The 18,241-nt window shown below is 51.0% G+C and overlaps 1 protein-coding gene across 4 annotated transcripts; it reads left to right on the top strand.

Moving 5' to 3' along the window:
• The first annotated feature begins 3,961 nt into the window (after nucleotides 1-3,961).
• Nucleotides 3,962-16,929, top strand: Trafd1 (TRAF-type zinc finger domain containing 1). Of its 4 annotated transcripts, none has more exons than XM_021186698.1 (12): nucleotides 3,962-4,064; nucleotides 5,565-5,629; nucleotides 8,884-9,019; nucleotides 9,097-9,150; nucleotides 9,859-10,264; nucleotides 10,821-11,027; nucleotides 13,073-13,149; nucleotides 13,688-13,918; nucleotides 14,601-14,721; nucleotides 15,192-15,516; nucleotides 15,983-16,055; nucleotides 16,250-16,929. In XM_021186698.1, exons 2-12 carry the CDS (start codon nucleotides 5,583-5,585, stop codon nucleotides 16,301-16,303), a joined length of 1,731 nt encoding a protein of 576 aa, XP_021042357.1. In that variant the 5' UTR covers nucleotides 3,962-4,064; nucleotides 5,565-5,582; the 3' UTR covers nucleotides 16,304-16,929. The 4 variants fall into 4 exon arrangements, with proteins under 4 accessions (XP_021042357.1, XP_029389667.1, XP_029389669.1 ...); XM_029533807.1 differs by lacking the exon at nucleotides 3,962-4,064 and adding an exon at nucleotides 4,164-4,285; XM_029533809.1 differs by lacking the exon at nucleotides 3,962-4,064 and adding an exon at nucleotides 4,871-5,217.
• The last annotated feature ends 1,312 nt before the right edge of the window (nucleotides 16,930-18,241 follow it).

Below are 18,241 nucleotides of genomic sequence, written 5' to 3'. Positions count from 1 at the left end.
CTGTAGTTATCTCCAGACACACCAGAAGAGGGCATCGTATCTCATTGCAGATGGTTGTGAGCCACCGTGTGGTTGCTAGGAATTGAACTCAGGACCTCAGGAAGAGCAGTCAGTGCCCTTAAACACTGAACTATCTCACTTAGCCCCAGTTTTGTTTTGTTTTGTTTTTTTAAAGATTTATTTCATTATTTTTTTCTAAATACACACTGTTGCTGTCTTCAGACACACCAGAAGAGGGCGTCAGATCTCATTATGGGTGGTTGTGAGGCACCATGTGGTTGTTGGGATTTGAACTCATGACCTTCGGAAGAGCAGTCAGTGCTCTTAACGGCTGAGTCATCTCTCCAGCCCCTAGCTTTCAGTTTTAAAACAGGTCTTGTGTAGCCCAGGCTGGCCTTGAACTCTCTATATAGCTGAGAATTACTTTAAAATCTCTACTCCTCCTGCTTCTACTGCCTAAGTGCTAAGGTTACAGCGTGTGCCACCATGCTGGGTGGGGTATTTACTTTCTTAGGTAGAGCTGAGAGAGAGAGAGAGAGAGAGAGAGAGAGAGAGAGAGAGAGAGAGTTAGTTAGTTTTCTGGGAAAAAAAAACAACCCTAAACAGGTTAAGATGCACGTGATTCTGGCCATCTCCTGCTGCAGACAGCAGAAGGCTCTTCGTGGGCACTGAAGGATGAAGCTGTCCGGGGAGGGATAGAGCCGCAACTCCAGGGAACTCTGCCTGGTAACCAGACAGCCTGGAAGGTGTCCCAGCATGCTCGAGGCTGTTGGTCCAATCCCTGTCCTCCGCATGAATATGTATGAGTCCCCAGATGTCAGCTGAACTCCCCCCTTCCTGCCCAAAGAGCGTGGCCGGCCGCAATCTGCCCCCAACCCTTCCTCCTTCCTCCTTCTCTTCAATAGCTGGCATCATCAACGGCCCTCTGCTTCAGAACTGAAAAAAAAATCATGTGCACATTGCGTTTCAGAAAACACACCCCCGAATGTTCCAGAGCCGAGCGCCTCCCATGGGGAACTGACTTCTAGCGGTGGTTTCACAACCGTGTCCCCAGTAATAATGGATATTGCTGCGACTACGGGGAAAAAAAAAACAAAAAAAAACGGAACTGGGGCTGAGGCAAGCACTCAGCGCACAGAATAGCTTGTGACGTCCAGCACAGAAAAGAAAGGATGGGAAAGGGGCTGGAGGTGGACAGAGTGTTTGCCCAGCAGATACGAAGCACTGGGTTCGAGCCCCAGTGCCACATAAAAAGTGTGGTGGCACACACCTGTAATTCCAGCACTTGGGAGGCAGAGGTAGAGGATGCTCTGCAAGATAGATAGATAGACAGACAGACAGATATACACATTCATGATGAATGGGAAGATAGATAGACACATAGATAAGCTAAATAAATCCAGCCACAAGATTTGCCAGTTGTGGGCTGGAGAGATGGCTCAGTGGTTAAGAGCACAAACTGCTCTTCCAAAGGTCTTGAGTTCAAATCCCAGCAACCACATGGTGGCTCACAGCCATCTCAAGATCTGACATCCTCTTCTGGAGTGTCTGAAGACAGTGTACTTACACATAATAAATAAATAAATCTTAAAAAAAAAAAAAAGATTTGCCAGTTTTATACTTCCTTTCATACGAAATCCTCAGGCAAGTCCATGGACACAGAAATTAATGGAGAAAAGAGCGAAGATGGAGCGGCTACCGTAGGTGCTAACAACAAGACAATTAGACAACAGAATGGCTTGGCTGCACAATTGTGAATACATTTCTTCTCTGTGTGTATTATTATTATTATTATTATTATTATTATTATTATCGAGACAAGGTTTCTCTGTGTAGCCCTTGCTGTTCAGGAACTCGCTCTGTAGACCAGGCTGGCCTCGAACTCAGAAATCCGCCTGCCTCTGCCTCCTGAGTGCTGGGATTAAAGGCGTGCGCCACCACACCCAGCCAGTCAGTGCTCTTAACCGCAGAGCCATCTCTCCAGCCGCCCCCCTCCCCCTCCCCGTGGGGAATGTTTAATATCTATTGGGAAGCAGCAAAACCCAACCCATCAAGTGGGAGAAACTGGAGTTAAAACCCACGCACACCTTGATATAATTCAGCAAGAGTGGAGAGTCTTCCACGAGGCCCTAAGACAAGTGGGTCTCAGGCCAGGGATCAGTGAATTTCAGCAGCTGCTGGGATCCACAGGGGGAGGAAGAGAAGGGTCTGGCAGTCAGGGAGAGGCTGAGCTGGGAGCTGAGGCAGGGGTTGGGAAGGTGGGCGTGAAGGGGGGTGATAGTAATGCCAGTCTTTGCTAGGATAAGGGGCTCCCCTCCCCCAGCCTGGCAAGGCCTGGAGCCTGGCTGGGCTCAGAGGGCAGGGGCACCACCTGCCCTAGGGCTTTACCCAAAATTCCACAGTCAGTGTTGAAACTGTCCCAGCCCAGAGGGGATGTTTAGATTAGGACATGGAGACGGGGGGGGGGGGTATCCAAGACCACATCTTATTCATTTTAAGTGTTTTTAGTAGTAGCATGGGCTTCATCATGACGTTTTCACACATGGTGTATAAAATATTTGAGACAGGGGTTTCTCTGTGTAGCCCTGGCTGTCCTGGAACTCCCTCTGTAGACCAGGGTGGCCTCAAACTCACAGAGATCCACTTGCCTCTGCCTCTCCAGAGCTGGGGGCAGGGTGGTGGTGTTGGTGCAAAGGCTGTGTGCCACCACACCTAGCCAAAATCTTTAATTTTTTTTTTTTAACAAACCCAAAATTTTAAGCCAAGGCGAAGGCAGAGGCGGAAGCTGCGGTAACTCAGCATTTCCTCACTGTTTGCCCTCCTCCTGAGTTGTCCTTTCCTCCCCCAGTAAACTCCAGAGGAGTCTCTGAGTCACTTTCACATCGAGGACTGTGAGTTGTTTCCAGGAGACACAACGACGATGACCGCCATTCTCTTGTTTATTTCTTCAGAATGTATTTATATCACCCTGGGAACACGTGGGGGCATCTGGAACTTTCCTCCACTCCCAGTGGGAACGTTAAACGATGCCATCGCGTTCAGAAACAGTTTGCTAGTTAAAAACAACCAAAGCCCCAAACACAACAGAAACACGGGCACCCGCAGCAGCCGCAGAGCCAGCTGTGAGCCCGCAGTTCCCTCAAATATTGAGGGAAATAAAAAGCACGTGGCAATTAGCTGGGTAGCATAAGCCTGCAAAACTACTGGCGGGGATGGAGGCAGGAGGATATTGATTGACTCTAAGGTGATCCTTGCTACATAGGCAGTTGAGGCCAAAACGTTGGGATTAAAAGCATGGGCCTCTGTGCTCTGCTTTTGTTGAGATGACGACGACGACGACGACGATGATGAATCTCTTGATATCCTGATTTACAGCTGGACTTAGAGGCGGTTCTGAAACACCTGTTGTGGGTGCTGAGCCCCAAACTCTCCAAGAGTAGCAAGCGTTCTTAGCCGTGGAGACGTCTCTCCGGACCCACAGCTGTGTGTTGTTTGCAGTTTACACGCCAGCTTAGACTTAGGATTTGCCCCCCTTTCGGATCCATGAGGTACGAGGCGCTCGGAGAAGCCACCAGGCCCCCAGCCCCGCAAGGAGCCCCTGGCTGGCACATCAGAATCTCTGACACCTCGAAGAGGTATGGCAGGAGGAAGCGTTCATGACAAGGATGACAAGGAGTGGGTATTAACGGCCCATGACAGAGCGCAAACGCCACCCACCGTCATCTTAGGCTCATCCGGACGTTTGCCCAGCGTCATCCTGGCAATCAATGCAGATGCCACCGCTTCCAGAGGTGTGTGTGTGGGGGGGGGGGGACGGGGGAAAACGACCCTCGGGACACGCCCCCTGAGCTGTGAGCCAATGGAGGGTGAGGAGGCGGGCCCGAGGAAACGGCAGCGCCGCGGTCCAATGGGCTTCCGTCAGGGCCCCGCGGCTGGCCAATGGGCGTGGCCCTCGGCGACAGTGGGAAGCGGCTGGGCAGCTGGGCGGTTGTTGGCTCGGGGCGGCCGAGGCGGCGGTGGCGGTGGCAGTGGCAGTGGTGGTGGCGTTCCCGCTGGGCTCGGAGGTGAACGCGGGCGGCGGGGTGGGGCGGGGCGGGGCGGAGCGGGAGGTGGCGGCGGTGGCCGAGGCTCGCGGCGGGAGGCGGAGGCCCGGTCCGCTCCAACCGCCGGGGCCCGCGGAGGGCAGAGCGGCCGCTCCCCGAGGCGCCGCCGTGGCGTGTGGCCGGGCCTGCCTCCACCTCCCCCGGCCTCCCGGTCCGCTGAGTCTTCCCTGCCGTCGCTAGAGGTCTGTCTGTCCGCCCCGCCGCCCTCTTTGTCTGCGTGATTTCCCGCAGACACTCGCCTTAGGTTTATTGAAAACCAACCTTTGCTTGGTTTCCGGGCTCTGCTACCCTGGACTCTTGGATTCGTTAAACAGTGTCAGTTTGCCAGGGCGCAGAGGCTGCTGGCGGGTGACTTGACAGTGTCCAGATCAGCCTGACGCTTTGTTAGCAGTCAGTGCAGATGTGGATGTGTCGTGTGGGGGAAGGAGTGATGTAAACATCGGAGCTGCCTATGTCCAGCGCTTCGCCCTCTTGCCTTGTATCTTGGACGGGAAGCGAGAAAAGGGCTGGAGCCGACTGCTCTTGCCCTGCGTGCCCCGGGTGGCAGGGCCTCAGATTTGACCGAGGAGAAACACCTAAGTAGGCAGTGTCAGCATCAGTGGTCATTCTGTACCATTTGATAAGATATCCAAGATGTCTAATACTAGCGCTCTGCTTACATTTGGTTTTGCTTTATTTTTTTTATTTTTATTTTTTATTTATTTTGGAAATAGGGTCGAATTCATCCCAGGTTGGCCTTGAACTGACTACTAGGTCGCCAAGATGGCTTTGAACTTGTGATTCTTCTGACTCTATATCCCTAGTGGTCAATTTACAGGCATGTACCATCATGCCCAGTTTCAGTTTTATGCCTGGTCAGGGAACATAGAGCCCAGTACCACTTGAGCCCCTGCCTAGTGTGAGGATACTCCTGCCAAATGTGTATAGCCTGAATTTAGTTCAAGAAAACACCAGACAACTCCCACCCCCATATTGACGGATTGATTACAAAATAACTAGCCAGTAGCTAGAAACTCTTAGTAACTGCCAGTAGTAGCTAGCGGGCTCTGATTAAGGTACTAATTAACCGATCAAGGCTGTGAGCGAGTAGACACGAGAGAGCTTTCAAATTAGAGTAAGTAGTAACATCTAAGAGCTTTATGTCACCCAGGACTGAAACTGAACCAGAGACTGGAATAGGGGGTCTCCTCACTGACATTTGAATAAGGTCTGAGGATTGGTTACATTTTTTTTTTAAAAAAAAAAGGATTAGGATTTAATAACATTAACTTTTACTGAAGTTGGGTAAGGGGCATAAGGGAATTCTTTGTATTTTAAGGCTTTTGTGTGTGGGGGGTAACATTTTGTAAGTCTATTTTTCTTTCAAAATTGAAAATGAAAAGGAATAACCTAGGTTTTATTCGTTTGCACGTCATCCCCAGAGCAGAAATGAAACAGAAAGTGATTTCTTTCCCTTTGCAGTTTTCAGGAAGAGCCGAGATGGCCGAGTTTCCAGATGACCGGGCTTCTAGGCTGTGTGACAACTGGTAAGACATAGACTCTCATGGTCTGAGGATGAGCCAGCTCTGGGAAGACTGGGGTGGTTCACTGGCAAGCTATATTGTGTTGATTGGCCGTATGCGATCCTAAACTATGCAAGTCACTGTAACTACAGCCGTTTAATCATTTGGGCAAATGGCTTGTTTAGAATTTTGACAGGAAGATTTCTCTGGGTAGAAGAGGGAGTGGAATGGTAAAACTGGGACTTGGGGGGGGGGCTCTGTTCTGTCTTTAATAACTTAATAAGATGGGTCCAGGGCTGGAGGGGCTGCTCAGTGGTTAAGGGCACTGCCTGCTCTTTCAGCTGACCCAGGTTTGGTTTCCAGGGTCCAGTAGTAGATAACAAGTCTCTGGAACTCCTCTTACATGAGATCCAACGGCCTCTGGCCTCTCTGGACACCAGGGACACAGACAACACATGCAGGCAAAACATCCATACACCAAAAAGAAATAAAACTTAAAAAAAAAAAAAAAAAAGATATGATACGCTGGGCATGGTGGCGCACGCCTTTAATCCCAGCACTTGGGAGGCAGAGGCAGGTGGACCTCTGAGTTCGAGGCCAGCCTGGTCTACAAAGTGAGTTCTAGGACAGCCAGGGCTATACAGAGAAACCCTGTCTCGAAAAAACAAAACAAAACAAAAAAAAGATTTGCTTTTTTTTAAAATTTATTTAATGTATGAGTTCTCTGCTGCATATGCATGTACATCCATAGGCGAGAAGAGGTCATCAGATCCCATTACAGATGGTTGTGAGCCATCATGTGGTTGCAGGGAATTGAACTCAGGACCTCCGGAGAAGCAGTCAGGGCTCTGCCATCTCTCCAGCCTACTAATGCTCTTACTTAAAACTAATGAAGAAAGAACTGTGTATTCCGTGTGTGTGCACACATGCACATGTGTGAGAGTGTGGCTTGCCATTTTAGCAAAACTGGTTGGCCACGAGCCCTGAGTCTGCCTGTCTCTGCCATGACTCCTGGCATTTACATGTGCCCGGGAATCTGAACTCAGATCCTCAAGCTGGCATAGCAAGCGCTGTACCCTCTGAGCAAGTGCAGTGCAGCACGTTGGTTCTGGGCTCCCCTTACCTCGTGGTGTAGGAGGGAGACGCTGGTGGGGGAGACTGCCCTGCTGATGGGGAGTTTGAGCAGAGCTCCGCTGCTTGCCCTGCCCTCGTGGCTGAAGGGCATAGTTTAGAGAGTAGCTCTCCACTGGTGCTCCCTGCCTGCCACTTCAGAGAGTCCCCAAGTGTCATTTGCATGTCTGCATAAGTCAGTGGCTTTGTCACCCCTGACGTGGATAAAATAAGAAAATGTCACTTGAGAAGCAAAACGGCATTTGGCTGAGCCATCCCGATTCCCAGTCTGTTGTCATTTGAAGGAGTCTGGGACAGTGTATAAATAACTGCTAAGGGATTCAGACGGCACAGTGCAGGAACTAGAGAGAACAAGGTTCCTGGCGCAGAGCAACGTACAGAAGAAAAGCAGCTTAGTGTGGACGATGGGCCTAGCCATACCTGCCTGTCTGAGGAACTGCTCACACTGCAGGGTTTGAAAGCTGCTCTGGGGGTACTGGAGAGATGGCTCAGTGGTTAAGAGCTGCTACTACTCCAGCAGAGGACCCGAGTTCAGTTCCCAGCACCCACATCTGGTGGCTCACAGTCACCTATAGCTCAGCTGTAGGTGCCATCGGATGCCTCTGGCCTCTCGGCACATGCCTTCATGTGCACGTCCCCATGTATGCATGCATGTGAAGAGATTAACTCCATCTTTTGTCAAAGTTGGTTTGGGGCTGGGTAGATGGTTTGGTGGTTAAGAGCACTCGAGCACCCGTTGCTCTTCCAGGGCACCTAGGCTCAGTTTTCCCAGGGTTCAGGTCCCACATTGTGGCTCAAAACATCCATAAATCCAGTTCCAGGGGATCTGATGCCCTCTTCTGGCCTCTCTTATATTTATACACAATGTCGTCAGTACATGTAATAAAACTGTCTTTGAGCCAGGCATGGTGGCCACACCTTTGATTCTAACACTTGGGAGGCAAAAGCAAGTGGATGGATTTGTTATGAGTTTGTGACCAGCCCTGGTCTACATAGAGAGACCCTGTTTCATAAAATAAAGCAATTGGTCTTTGGAACCTTCTCTGCCACCTCTCATTTTTCCCCTTGGTTTTTTCGAGACAGGGTTTCTCTGTGTAGCCCTGGCTGTCCTGGAACTCACTCTGTAGACCAGGCTGGCCTCGAACTCAGAAATCCACCTGCCTCTGCCTCCCAAGTGCTGGGATTAAAGGTGTGCGCCACCACACCCGACTCCCCTTGGTTTTATGAGGTAGGGTTTCTCTGTGTAGCCCTGGTCATTCTGGAACTTGCTCTGTAGACCAGGTTGGCCTCAAACTTGGGTCCTCTTGTCTGCCAAGTTGTATGCTACCATGCCTGGCTCTCTGTCATCTTAATAAAAGGCTCTTCAGCACTGTAATTGCATCAGGTACAACTAGGCAGTTAGTAGGAAAGAAAAGTTGGCTGTGATTAAAAATTTTTTTTTTCTAAATGATGTCTATTATATTCTATATATTTATTCCGTATGCATGCACATGCACATGCGTGTCACGGTGTGCAAGGGAAGGGCAGAGGGTAGATACCATTTGGGGACCAGTCCTCTCCCTCTACCGTGGATCCTGGGGTGAAAGTTGGGTTGCCAAGCTTGGACCATTGCACCAACACTGAAATATTTGGTTACCTCTTTTCTTCTGGTTCCGGACGTTCCAGGACATGGGCGTAGCAGCGATAGGAGCCTCCCTTCTGGTACCTGGAGTTTGAGGAAGGAGTTCCAGACCAGTCGGAGCTACACTAGCAAGAGCGTGTCTTGCAAGTCGAACACACAGAGATAACAGTCATTAGGCAGCCCAGGGGGTTCCATTCCCAGCGCTCAGTGGGGAGATGGGTGTGAGAGGGAGGCCTGTCTGTACGACAGTTGACAGTGTGAGAACCCGTCTCAATATACTAGCTGGCCATGCTGGGCCTCACCTACAGGCTTCACTTTTGTGAGGTGGAAAATCCAGGTCTTTTCTGCAGAGTGACTTGAGGCCAGCCTGGGCTCCATGAGTTCCTGTGTGAAAAGGCGAACACAAAACCAAAATGTTGCTGGGGACCAAACACTGACAGGACATGTGTCCATGTGGTGGCACTGCGTGAGAGAGGGTGTGGGTCACATAGTAATGCTTGCCTTTCTCTTCTGCTTACTTCTGTAGCAAAAAGGAAATTCCTGTGTTTAATTTTACCATCCATGAAATCCACTGTCAAAGGAACATTGGTGTGTGCCCTGTCTGCAAGGAACCATTCCCCAAATCTGACATGGACATTCACATGGCTGCAGAGCACTGTCAGGTGACCTGCCCGTCCTCAGCTGTGCCCTGGGAAAGGTGGTCCTGACAGAGCCACTCGATTGACTCTCTTCATCCTAGGTGACCTGCAAATGCAACAAGAAGTTGGAGAAGAGGCAGTTAAAGCAGCATGCGGTTAGTGTCACCGTGGGAAGGAAGGAGGGATGCACTGCTGGGGCCAGCCCTGCTGAGACCACAGAGCCTCATGCAGCAAGAAAGCCTGGATAAGCCTCTTCTCTACCGCCTTGCATGCAGACCTATGCTCAAAGCCCAGTTGAAACTTTTTTGTTTTTTGTTTTTTTGTTTTTTTCGAGACAGGGTTTTTCTGTATAGCCCTGGCTGTCCTTGAACTCACTCTGTAGACCAGGCTGGCCTCAAACTCAGAAATCCGCCTGCCTCTGCCTCCCGAGTGCTGGGATTAAAGGCATACGCCACCACGCCCGGCCAAGTTGAAACTTTTACAGACCCTGCCAGACGGGCTCGTAGCTCTTGTAGTCCTTCATTGGACTGTGTTCTTTCCCCTATTGGTACCTTCCTGGCTTGTTCTATATGTTGAGGTCATATATAATGTGTGCCTGTGGAGGTCAAAGGGTAACTTGTTCCCACAAGTTCCCACAAGGAGTCAGTTCTCCTTCCTGGGCCTCAAACTCAGGGTGTCCGCTTTGGCAGCAAGTAACTATAGTTGCAAAACCATCCCCCAGACCTCCAGCTCCTTGCTCCTCCTTGCTAGAAAGCATGGCATTCCTGCCAGGTTAGAGAAGACTGAAGTAGATACTTAGTTTCTTGCCCGCTGCTGTACTCCTGCCTCCGTGTATGATACACCCTGCCCACCTTACCTTGCAGGAGACCGAGTGTCCTCTGCGGCTCGCTGTCTGCCAGCACTGTGATCTGGAGCTTTCTGTTCTCAAGCTGAAGGAGCATGAGGAGTACTGTGGAGCCCGGACAGAGCTGTGTGGCAGCTGTGGGCGCAACGTGCTTGTGAAGGAGCTGAAGACTCACCCCGAGGTCTGTGGGAGAGTGGAGGAGGAGAAGAGAGCGGAGGCTGCCATCCCTCTGGAGACTTACGATGAGCCCTGGAGTCAGGACAGAATCTGGATCGCGTCCCAGCTCCTCAGACAAATCGAGGCTCTGGACCCGCCCACGAGGCTCCCTGGAAGGCCTCTGCAAGCCTTTGAGGCAGACCCCTTCTACAGTAGGACTGCCAGCCAGAGGAGCATGGCAGCCCAGTTTCCAGTTCAAAATAATCTCTGTGAGTTGTGCCTGGCATTAGGAAGTGGGTGGTGCCACCATCCCAGGACCAAAGGGCAACGGGACTTTGGAGACAAATAGATCTTGATGCTAGAAACACGACAGTCACTAGGTGACAATGGGAGAGACACCACACTTGCCTGTACAACAGGAATTACGAGCCTTGTGGGTCGCTGTTGCTGTTAGGGCGGATGGCGATGGGCTGACGGCGACCTTAGTCTCTGAGGCACCTGTAGCCAGCGTGCTCTCGGGTCGTAACCAGGGCTCATTAGCCCAGGGAAGGGGCCGGCTACTTCTGCCACAACACAGATGAGAGCAGTGTTGAGCCCACTGCCAGTCTGTCTCATGGTTACCAAGCGTGACCCTGCCGATTGGTCACTCGTATGATCCCAGTGGCTTATTGTTTGATGGCACGTGCCAGGTTCAGAGGTCCCTGAAGACAGAGGGCTCAGGGTGTTAGCGGGTTGGCAGGCTTCTGCTGGTCTTGACAGCTTGTCCAGCGTGGCTGGTGCCTGTCTCCAGTGTGTTCATGCGTGCGTGCTTGCTTTCTTCCCCAGTTGAAGAACAAGAAAGGCAGGAAAGGAATAGAAGCCGGCAGTCCCCAAAAGACAATGCTGAGAATAACGCACACTTGGACTTCATGTTGGCCCTGAGTCTGCAGAATGAGGGACAGGCTGCCAGCATGGCAGAGCAGGGCTTCTGGGAGTCTGTGCCTGAGGCCGATCCCGCTCGTGCTGGGCCCACACCTCTGGGTGACATAAAGGGTAAGATTGCGTCTTTTGCACAGTCTTTACAATTTCTTATTATTTTTCATGCGTGTTCCACTTGCTTGTATGTTCATGTACCATATGCATTCAGGGCCTTGGGAAGCTAGAAGAGGGTGTTGGATCCCCCAGAGCTGGAGTTACTGGCAGTTGTGAGCTAGCATGCAGGTGCCAGGAATTGAACCTCTACAAGAACAGTGAGTGCCCTTACCCGCTGAGCCATCTCCAGCCCCTAGTCACTATAATTTTTGTTAGTCTTAGATTATATAACTCATGGTGAGAAGGCTCAGTGGGTAAAAGCGCTTGTTGCCAAGACTAACAGTCTGGGTTTGGAGTAACTCCCATAGTTGGCCTTTGACACCACGTGAGCTGCACATGGCTTGACTGTGTCCCTCTCCTACGAAAGACAGACATCTAAACTTAGGAGGCAGAGGCAGGCAGATCTCTGGGTTCCAGGACAGGGCAGTGTCTTGAAAAAATGGATTGTTTTTTCAAGACGGAGTCTCTGTGTAGCCCTGGCTGTGTTGGAACTTGTTCTGTAGACCAGGTGAGCCTGAGCTGAGAGACCCGCCTGCCTCTGCCTCCTGAGTGCATGGAATAAAGGGGTGCGCTACCACGGCCTGGCTGAAAATAGAAATATTTAATGAGAAAGAACTCACCTTATTTTTCCTTTTCTGACCTTATTCTGAACTGTTCTGAGAACTGTATAGTGGATCCCCACCTGCCCCTCGTCTGTGTTGTCTCTTTTCTCTCTCCACATCGACCTCCACACATACTTCCCCCCTAAGTTCTTTAAAGATTAATAGACACAGGGTACTCCGTGCTTAAATACTGTGGCATGTGTTCAACACATGCCGCAAACGTTCCTCTCTTATTTTAAAGATTTATTTTACATACATGAGTACACTGTTGCTGTCTTCAGACACACCAGAAGAGGGCATTAGATCCCATTACAGATGGTCATGAGCCACCATGTTGATGTTGGGAATTGAACTCAGGACCTCTGGAAGAGCAGTCGGTGCTCTTAACCACTGAGCCATCTCGCCAGGCCAAGTTCCTCACTCTTTTTTTTTGTCTTTTTTTTCGAGACAGGGTTTCTCTGTATAGCCCTGGCTGTCCTGGAACTCACTTTGTAGACCAGGCTGGCCTCGAACTCAGAAATCCGCCTGCCTCTGCCTCCCGAGTGCTGGGATTAAAGGTGGTTCCTCACTCTTACATATTGTTCTGTAGCACTTTTTGTTGTTCCAAGTTTTTATGCATTGGCACTTTTGGGTTTTGTTGTTTTAAATCTTATTTTTTTAAAATGGTTTATTTATTTATTTATTTATTATATGTAAGCATACTGCAGCTATCTTCAGACACACCACAAGAGGGCATCAGATCTCATTATGGATGGCTGTGAGCCATCATGTGGTTGCTGGGATTTGAACTCGCGACCTTCAGAAGAGCAGTCAGTGCTCTTAACCACTGAGCCATCTCTCCAACCCTAAATCTTATTTTTCTGAGTCAGAGTCTCACTATGCAGTCCTGGCAGGCGTGGAAATAACAGCGAGCCTCCTGTCCCTGTCATGCTGGCCACATGGGCACTTTTGGAAAGTCCACAAAGGGCTCTCCCTCTCCATGTCTGTCTGGTTCCTGTGTCTCATGTCTGGATCCAGTTCTGTCAGGACCGTCCTTGTACTGGTGTTTCTACAGCTTTCCACTTTTTTTTTTTTTTTTTAGACAAGCTATCTCTGTGTAGTGCAGGCTGTCCTTGAACTCACTCTCCTGCCTCATCCTCTCAAGTGCCGAGGCTCTAGTGGGTGCCATCGTGTCCGGATTCTTGCTTGGTAGCTCTTTCCAGGGTTCGTCCGTATGGTTAGCTCACCCTGTCTTTACCCAATTGTTTGTTGGCCTGTGAAAGCTCTCCTTGAATTGGTTTTGAAATATATATGGTGTCCTTTTCATTGGCAGTCCAACACCCACCTGGCCCCAGGTCAGACTTGGGTGTCACATACTCTGCAGGGTGGAGAAGGTGACGGGCACTTGCTTGTTTGTGGCTCCAGGTGCTGCTGACGAGACTCTGCTGCCCTGTGAGTTCTGTGAGGAGCTGTACCCAGAGGAACTGCTCATTGACCATCAGGTGTGTGGTACTTGACAGCGTCGGACAGGATCGTGAGCAGGCTCTGGTCAGTGTAACAAGCTGCAAGAAGCCTTACCGAGTTCAGTAAGGTGTAACTTGTGGCTGTGGTACTGAGCGCCCCAAGCAACTGGGATCATGGGCACACAGCACAGTGTCTAGCTATAAGGGAGCCATGAACCCTTTCCAGTTAACTGGTCTAAGTGGTAAGGCCTGGTCCAGCATATCTAAAGGTGCCATGTAGTGTCTGCTTTGGGTGACAGGACATATCCTGCTTTGAGAAATGGGGTTGAATACTTTAAATGTGTTCCAGTGTTTGGTCCTCTTGTAAGGACAAAAGACTATTCGGCCTTTATTTATGGTATGGTCCCATGTGTGATGGATGGCACCGGTGCAGTAGGGAACGGCAGAGTGGAGCTGAACACACTGGCCTTTCCAGCACCACAGCACTCGGGGCAGAGTAGTTTCTTGGCAAAAGTGTTTAGTGATGTAATTTTTCCTTGACCTCTCTTTATTTTTTAACATGTCTTTTGGATGACAGACAAGCTGCAACCCTTCTCATGCCTTACGTTCACTCAATACGGGCAGCTCTTCTGTCAGGGGGGTGGAAGATCCTGGTACCATCTTCCAGAACTTTCTACAACAAGCAACAAGCAACCAGTTTGACACTTTAATGGGCCTGAGCAGTCCAGCTGCTGTGGAAGACAGCATTATCATCCCCTGTGAGTTCTGTGGGGTGCAGCTGGAAGAGGAGGTGCTGTTCCACCATCAGGTGAGAGTCCCCAGGCTGCACTCCACCCTCCTGCTACACTCTGTCCGCAGAGCCCTGCAGAGCTCATGGTATCACTGAGTAGAGGGCAGAGAGAGCATGTCCCTGAGCGGGCAGATGCAGCCTGACTGGCTGGTAGGCTCTGCTCTGCCACATGAGAGTTGGGTTCCAGCTCTGCCTTTGCCATGTGGTGCCCTGGCTCTGAACTCCTCCCCGGGGCTTCTGGAAAGAAGGGTGCTACACTACATACTCGGAAGTCCTTCTTCAGCTACTCCAGTCTGGGATCCTACGTGGTTAGTGGGGGGAAATGCTCCCCACCTGCCCGAAGCTGTCAGGTGTATGAAGAGCCAGCGGGGCAGGTACCAGCCTTTCATTGCTCTCTGTATATCCCCCATTTCAAGGCTTGTCACCTAAGCCACCACACAAACACTGTAGACAGAGCATGTTCTTCTGACCACCAGCTTTTGCTTCTTCCTTGCCCAGAGCCTCAAGAGCCTCAGAAGCTCAGGCTCCACTCTAGTTCCAGGCCTCGGCTTCCTCCTAGTTTCCAGGATTTTTTTTAGATGGTTGTCAGTGTCTGCTGTGGGGCAGGATGATCTCCCAACCTCCTGATGCTCTTCTCTTCCTAACATCCCGAATACTCACTCTCTTTCCTTTTTCTTTTCTTTTCTTTCTTTTTTTAAAGGACCAGTGTGACCAACGCCCAGCTACAGCAAACCGCCATGCAGTGGAGGGCATCCCAGCCCAGGATCCACAGCCAGAAAACACTTCAGCAGAGCTCTCCAGGAGGCGGGGCAAACACCAGGGTATCCGCTGGGGCTGAGCGAGGGAGTGAGGCTGCAGCCACGCCTCGGCCTCAGCCTGCTTCCCGTTCCTGCTCCTCGGGGGGTTTGCCTGTGCCTCCCATTCCCACGCATGAGGGTCTCTTGGGGGACTCTGCTGAGGCTAAGTGGTCCCCACATTACCCCAAGCTGACCTAAGTGCAGACTTTATAGGCTTATGGCTTCCAAGACAGCTATGAATCACAGTGCCGCAGTAAGCTGTGGCTCCTGACTGTTTAACCATCTAGCTGGGTGCGTGTTTCTGCCATTTCCCACCACAAAGCCAAGTGCAAACGGCTTTTCATAGTTTTCTGACATCTGTTTGCAGGGCAGTTAGGAGACTGGCCTTGAGGATTAGAGTATTAGCATGTAGAGTGGGCTGTCCGCCATGACGGTCTGCTGGTGACAGCTAGGGTAGCCTTCCCCTTAAAGCCACTGCCACCTTCTCTTCCCAGGAGATCTGTCATCTGGCTACATGGACGATGTCAAGCTGGAGTCAGTGAAAGGCCCCACCTACTCGATGTCTCCTAACAGAACCATGAACAATGTGGCTTCCTGCAACCGACTATTGAATGGCCCTTCAGGCCCCAGGCCTGACTGCCAGCGTAGCTCTCCCAGTGTGCTGAAGCTCAACAACTCTGACAGCCAGGACATCCGTGGGCGGATGCGGGGCAGCCAGAATGGGCCCAGAGCATCTGGGCATGCTCCAGCGATCCACTCTATTCGCAATCTCTATCCAGAAAACTTTGCGCCGTCTTTTCCTCACGGATCCCCTGGGAGGTACGGAGCAGCCCCAGGATGGAGCCCAGTGGCTGAGGCAAGCAGGGCAGGTAGTCGGGCACTGCTGGTGGGCTCTGTGTTCAGAGCTCCTGCCACGGAAGTGTGGTGGCCCGAGTTTGATCTTCAGAAACAGAGTTGTCCTCTGGCCACCATACCTGTCATAGCACGTGTACCCACACACGTTGCACACATGCAGAATAATTAACGCAGGGAGTTTAGAAAAACCTTTATTTCCATGCGTGGTCATAGAAATAAGGAAAGGAGAGCCATGGAGGGCTTTGCCTTTTTTCTGCCAGCGGTGCCAGGGGAGGAACCCAGAACCTCACCCTTGCACAGCTTGTGCTTTGCCTAGGTGGCCCACCAGGCTCACTGGGGAGTCTGGGTTTGCCTGATGGCGCCGCCTCCCCCTCTCCTCATGTCCCCCAGTCCCCATGTCAGCCTGCTGATTCCTGCTCTTTGTCTGCAGTGGGAGGAGTGAAGGTGGCCGGAGCTCTCGGGTCAGCCCTGCAGCTGCTGGCTACCACAGCAGAGCGGCCAAGGTAAAACCGGGCTCCCGCAGTGATGTTCAGGGCAGATGCAGACATGGCCGGGGCTGGTGGGGTTATGAATTCAGAGAATGTGCTGGGTACACACCTAGTAGCTTAGGGTCCATTCTTCGGCTTTTTTCGAGGGAAGCTCTCTGGGAAGCAGGCAGCTCTGTCCTTTCACTATTTAATCTTGTGTGATCCAACAGGCAAAACCTCCGAAGCAGCAGGGAGCGGGGGATGCGGAGGAGGAAGAGGAGTAATGGTGACTCTGGGGGCTCTTGCCGCCCCACCCCCCCTGCATAACAGAACATGCTGGTGCAGTGTCCAGCTGCCTCTCGGGCTCACTGGGCAGGAGAGATACCAGATTGTAATTTTTCCTAGGTTATGGCCATTTTGTGTCTTTGCGATTGTGCTGTGGGTGTTTGGGTTTGAGGGAGGGCTAGCTGGGAGGCCTGAGCTGCTGCTGTTGAGCAGCTGTGAAATCAGCGGGTTGGTGGCCTTCTTGGCCCATAAGTGCTCCATCCTTAGTGATGTTATCACCACTGCTTCTTGGTGCTTTGTGGTCCTGATGGGCAGAGACCAGGGTTCTGGGGATCTCAGAGACCCCGGTGAAGCGTCCTCTCCCGGTGGGGGCCTAAGCTTGAGTGTGCAGTGTTAGGAACAGGCTGAGCGGCAGGGACACGGACTGGAGGCCACCTTGGTGCTTGCAGGTCACTCACCCACCTCTCTCTGTTCCTGATGGGGAATGTACTGCTTTGTTCCTGCTGCCCCCACCAGGGCTACTCCTGCCTCATGAGGACGGAGGCGCCAGCCCCTTCCCTTTTTATTTTACTGTTCTAATTGTCTATTTCCTTGTAATAGAAATAAAGTTTGTATTTAGAGCTCAGCTTGTGATTCTTTCTATAGAGATGGAGGGGAGTATGCACGGTCTCACTGTGTAGCCTAGGCTGGCCTTGAGCTTACAATCTTCCTGCCTCAGCTTCTAGGCTGCAGGCACAGTTGATGACTGAGCTCTTTGTTGGATGCCCCAGCATGGCTTCCTTCTCAGAGGGCTCAGAATTCAAAGGCCCATGCTCTCTCTTTTTCCCTCCGAAGACATTCCATGTAGATCAGGCTGGCCTCAAGATCTTGACTCTCCTGCATTCCCTCACCTTAAGAGCTGCTAATTTCCTCCAAAACTTGAACTTTGGAGGAAACTCAGAGGTTCATTGCAGCTGTGGGCCTAGGGAGGTTTCTGACAAAAGAGAAAACGGAGGGTTCTTAGAAGTCTTAATCCTGGGCCAGCCATGGGAGTGCACACTTGTAGCCATTAGAAGACTGAGGAAGGGGCTGGTGAGATGGCTCAGCGGGTAAGAGTACTGACTGCTCTTCTGCAGGTCCTGAGTTCAAATCCCAGCAACCACATGGTGGCTCACAACCACCCATAATGAGATCTGATGCCCTCTTCTGGTGTGTCTGAAGTCAGCTACAGTGTACTTAAGTATAATAATAAATAAATTAAAAAAAAAATAAAGATGACAACTGAGGAAAATAGCTTAAGATTTGTCTCAAAGCAAAACACAAAACCCTGAACCCCAGAAGGAGCCATACCTCTGAAGGACAAGCGATCCTGCTTCAGCACCCTCATCAGGGATTAAGACGAAAGAACTGCCTCTTCCTTCAGAAGAGGTTTACAGAACACGGTTCTGATCCTCATCTCAGCAAAGCCAGGACAGCGACAATGATTCCGTCCCCAAATGAGACATACTGTAGCTGGGATCTACCACTTAGAAACCAGGCTCACCAAGGGTGGCCTGGCCGGCTTAGAAAATCTTCCTCAGGAGCCAGAGGGAATGGCTTCTGCTGTCACTGACTTTCTCTTGGGACTTCAAAGAGTTGGCAGGAAGGGTTCAGGGCAACTTGGGTCTGTTCCTGGTGAGGATGGAGCACAGGCTACCAGGAAGGAGAGCTCTCAGCCCACAGGACACCGTGTGGATTGGAAATGGTATAATGACAATGGGTTGGCTTGTGGGCCGTTAGCAATCTGCTGTGCTAAGTGGATACTGTTAAAAAATTCACAGGCAATGGAAGACAGACAAGTGTAGCCAGAAGTTAATCTCCTGGTATTCTCCGGAGTCTGCACTTTTTAATGTCTCAGTAATTCTGGTGTTCGCAGCTGTGGTTCCGAGCCATTCCTTTGACACTGTTCTTGTTCAAAC

Source organism: Mus pahari, chromosome 23 (genome assembly GCF_900095145.1).
Source record: "Mus pahari chromosome 23, PAHARI_EIJ_v1.1, whole genome shotgun sequence".
Classification (NCBI taxonomy): Eukaryota; Metazoa; Chordata; class Mammalia; order Rodentia; family Muridae; genus Mus; species Mus pahari.
Note: the sequence above shows the minus strand (reverse complement) of the source record. Positions and strands in the feature narration are given on the sequence as shown.

Coding starts and splice junctions, on each gene's coding strand:
- Trafd1 (XM_021186698.1), top strand. CDS start 5,583: ATGGCCGAGTTTCCAGATGACCGGGCTTCTAGGCTGTGTGACAACTG. Junction 5,630..8,883: donor TCTAGGCTGTGTGACAACTG/GTAAGACATAGA, acceptor TTACTTCTGTAG/CAAAAAGGAAATTCCTGTGT. Junction 16,056..16,249: donor ACCACAGCAGAGCGGCCAAG/GTAAAACCGGGC, acceptor GTGATCCAACAG/GCAAAACCTCCGAAGCAGCA.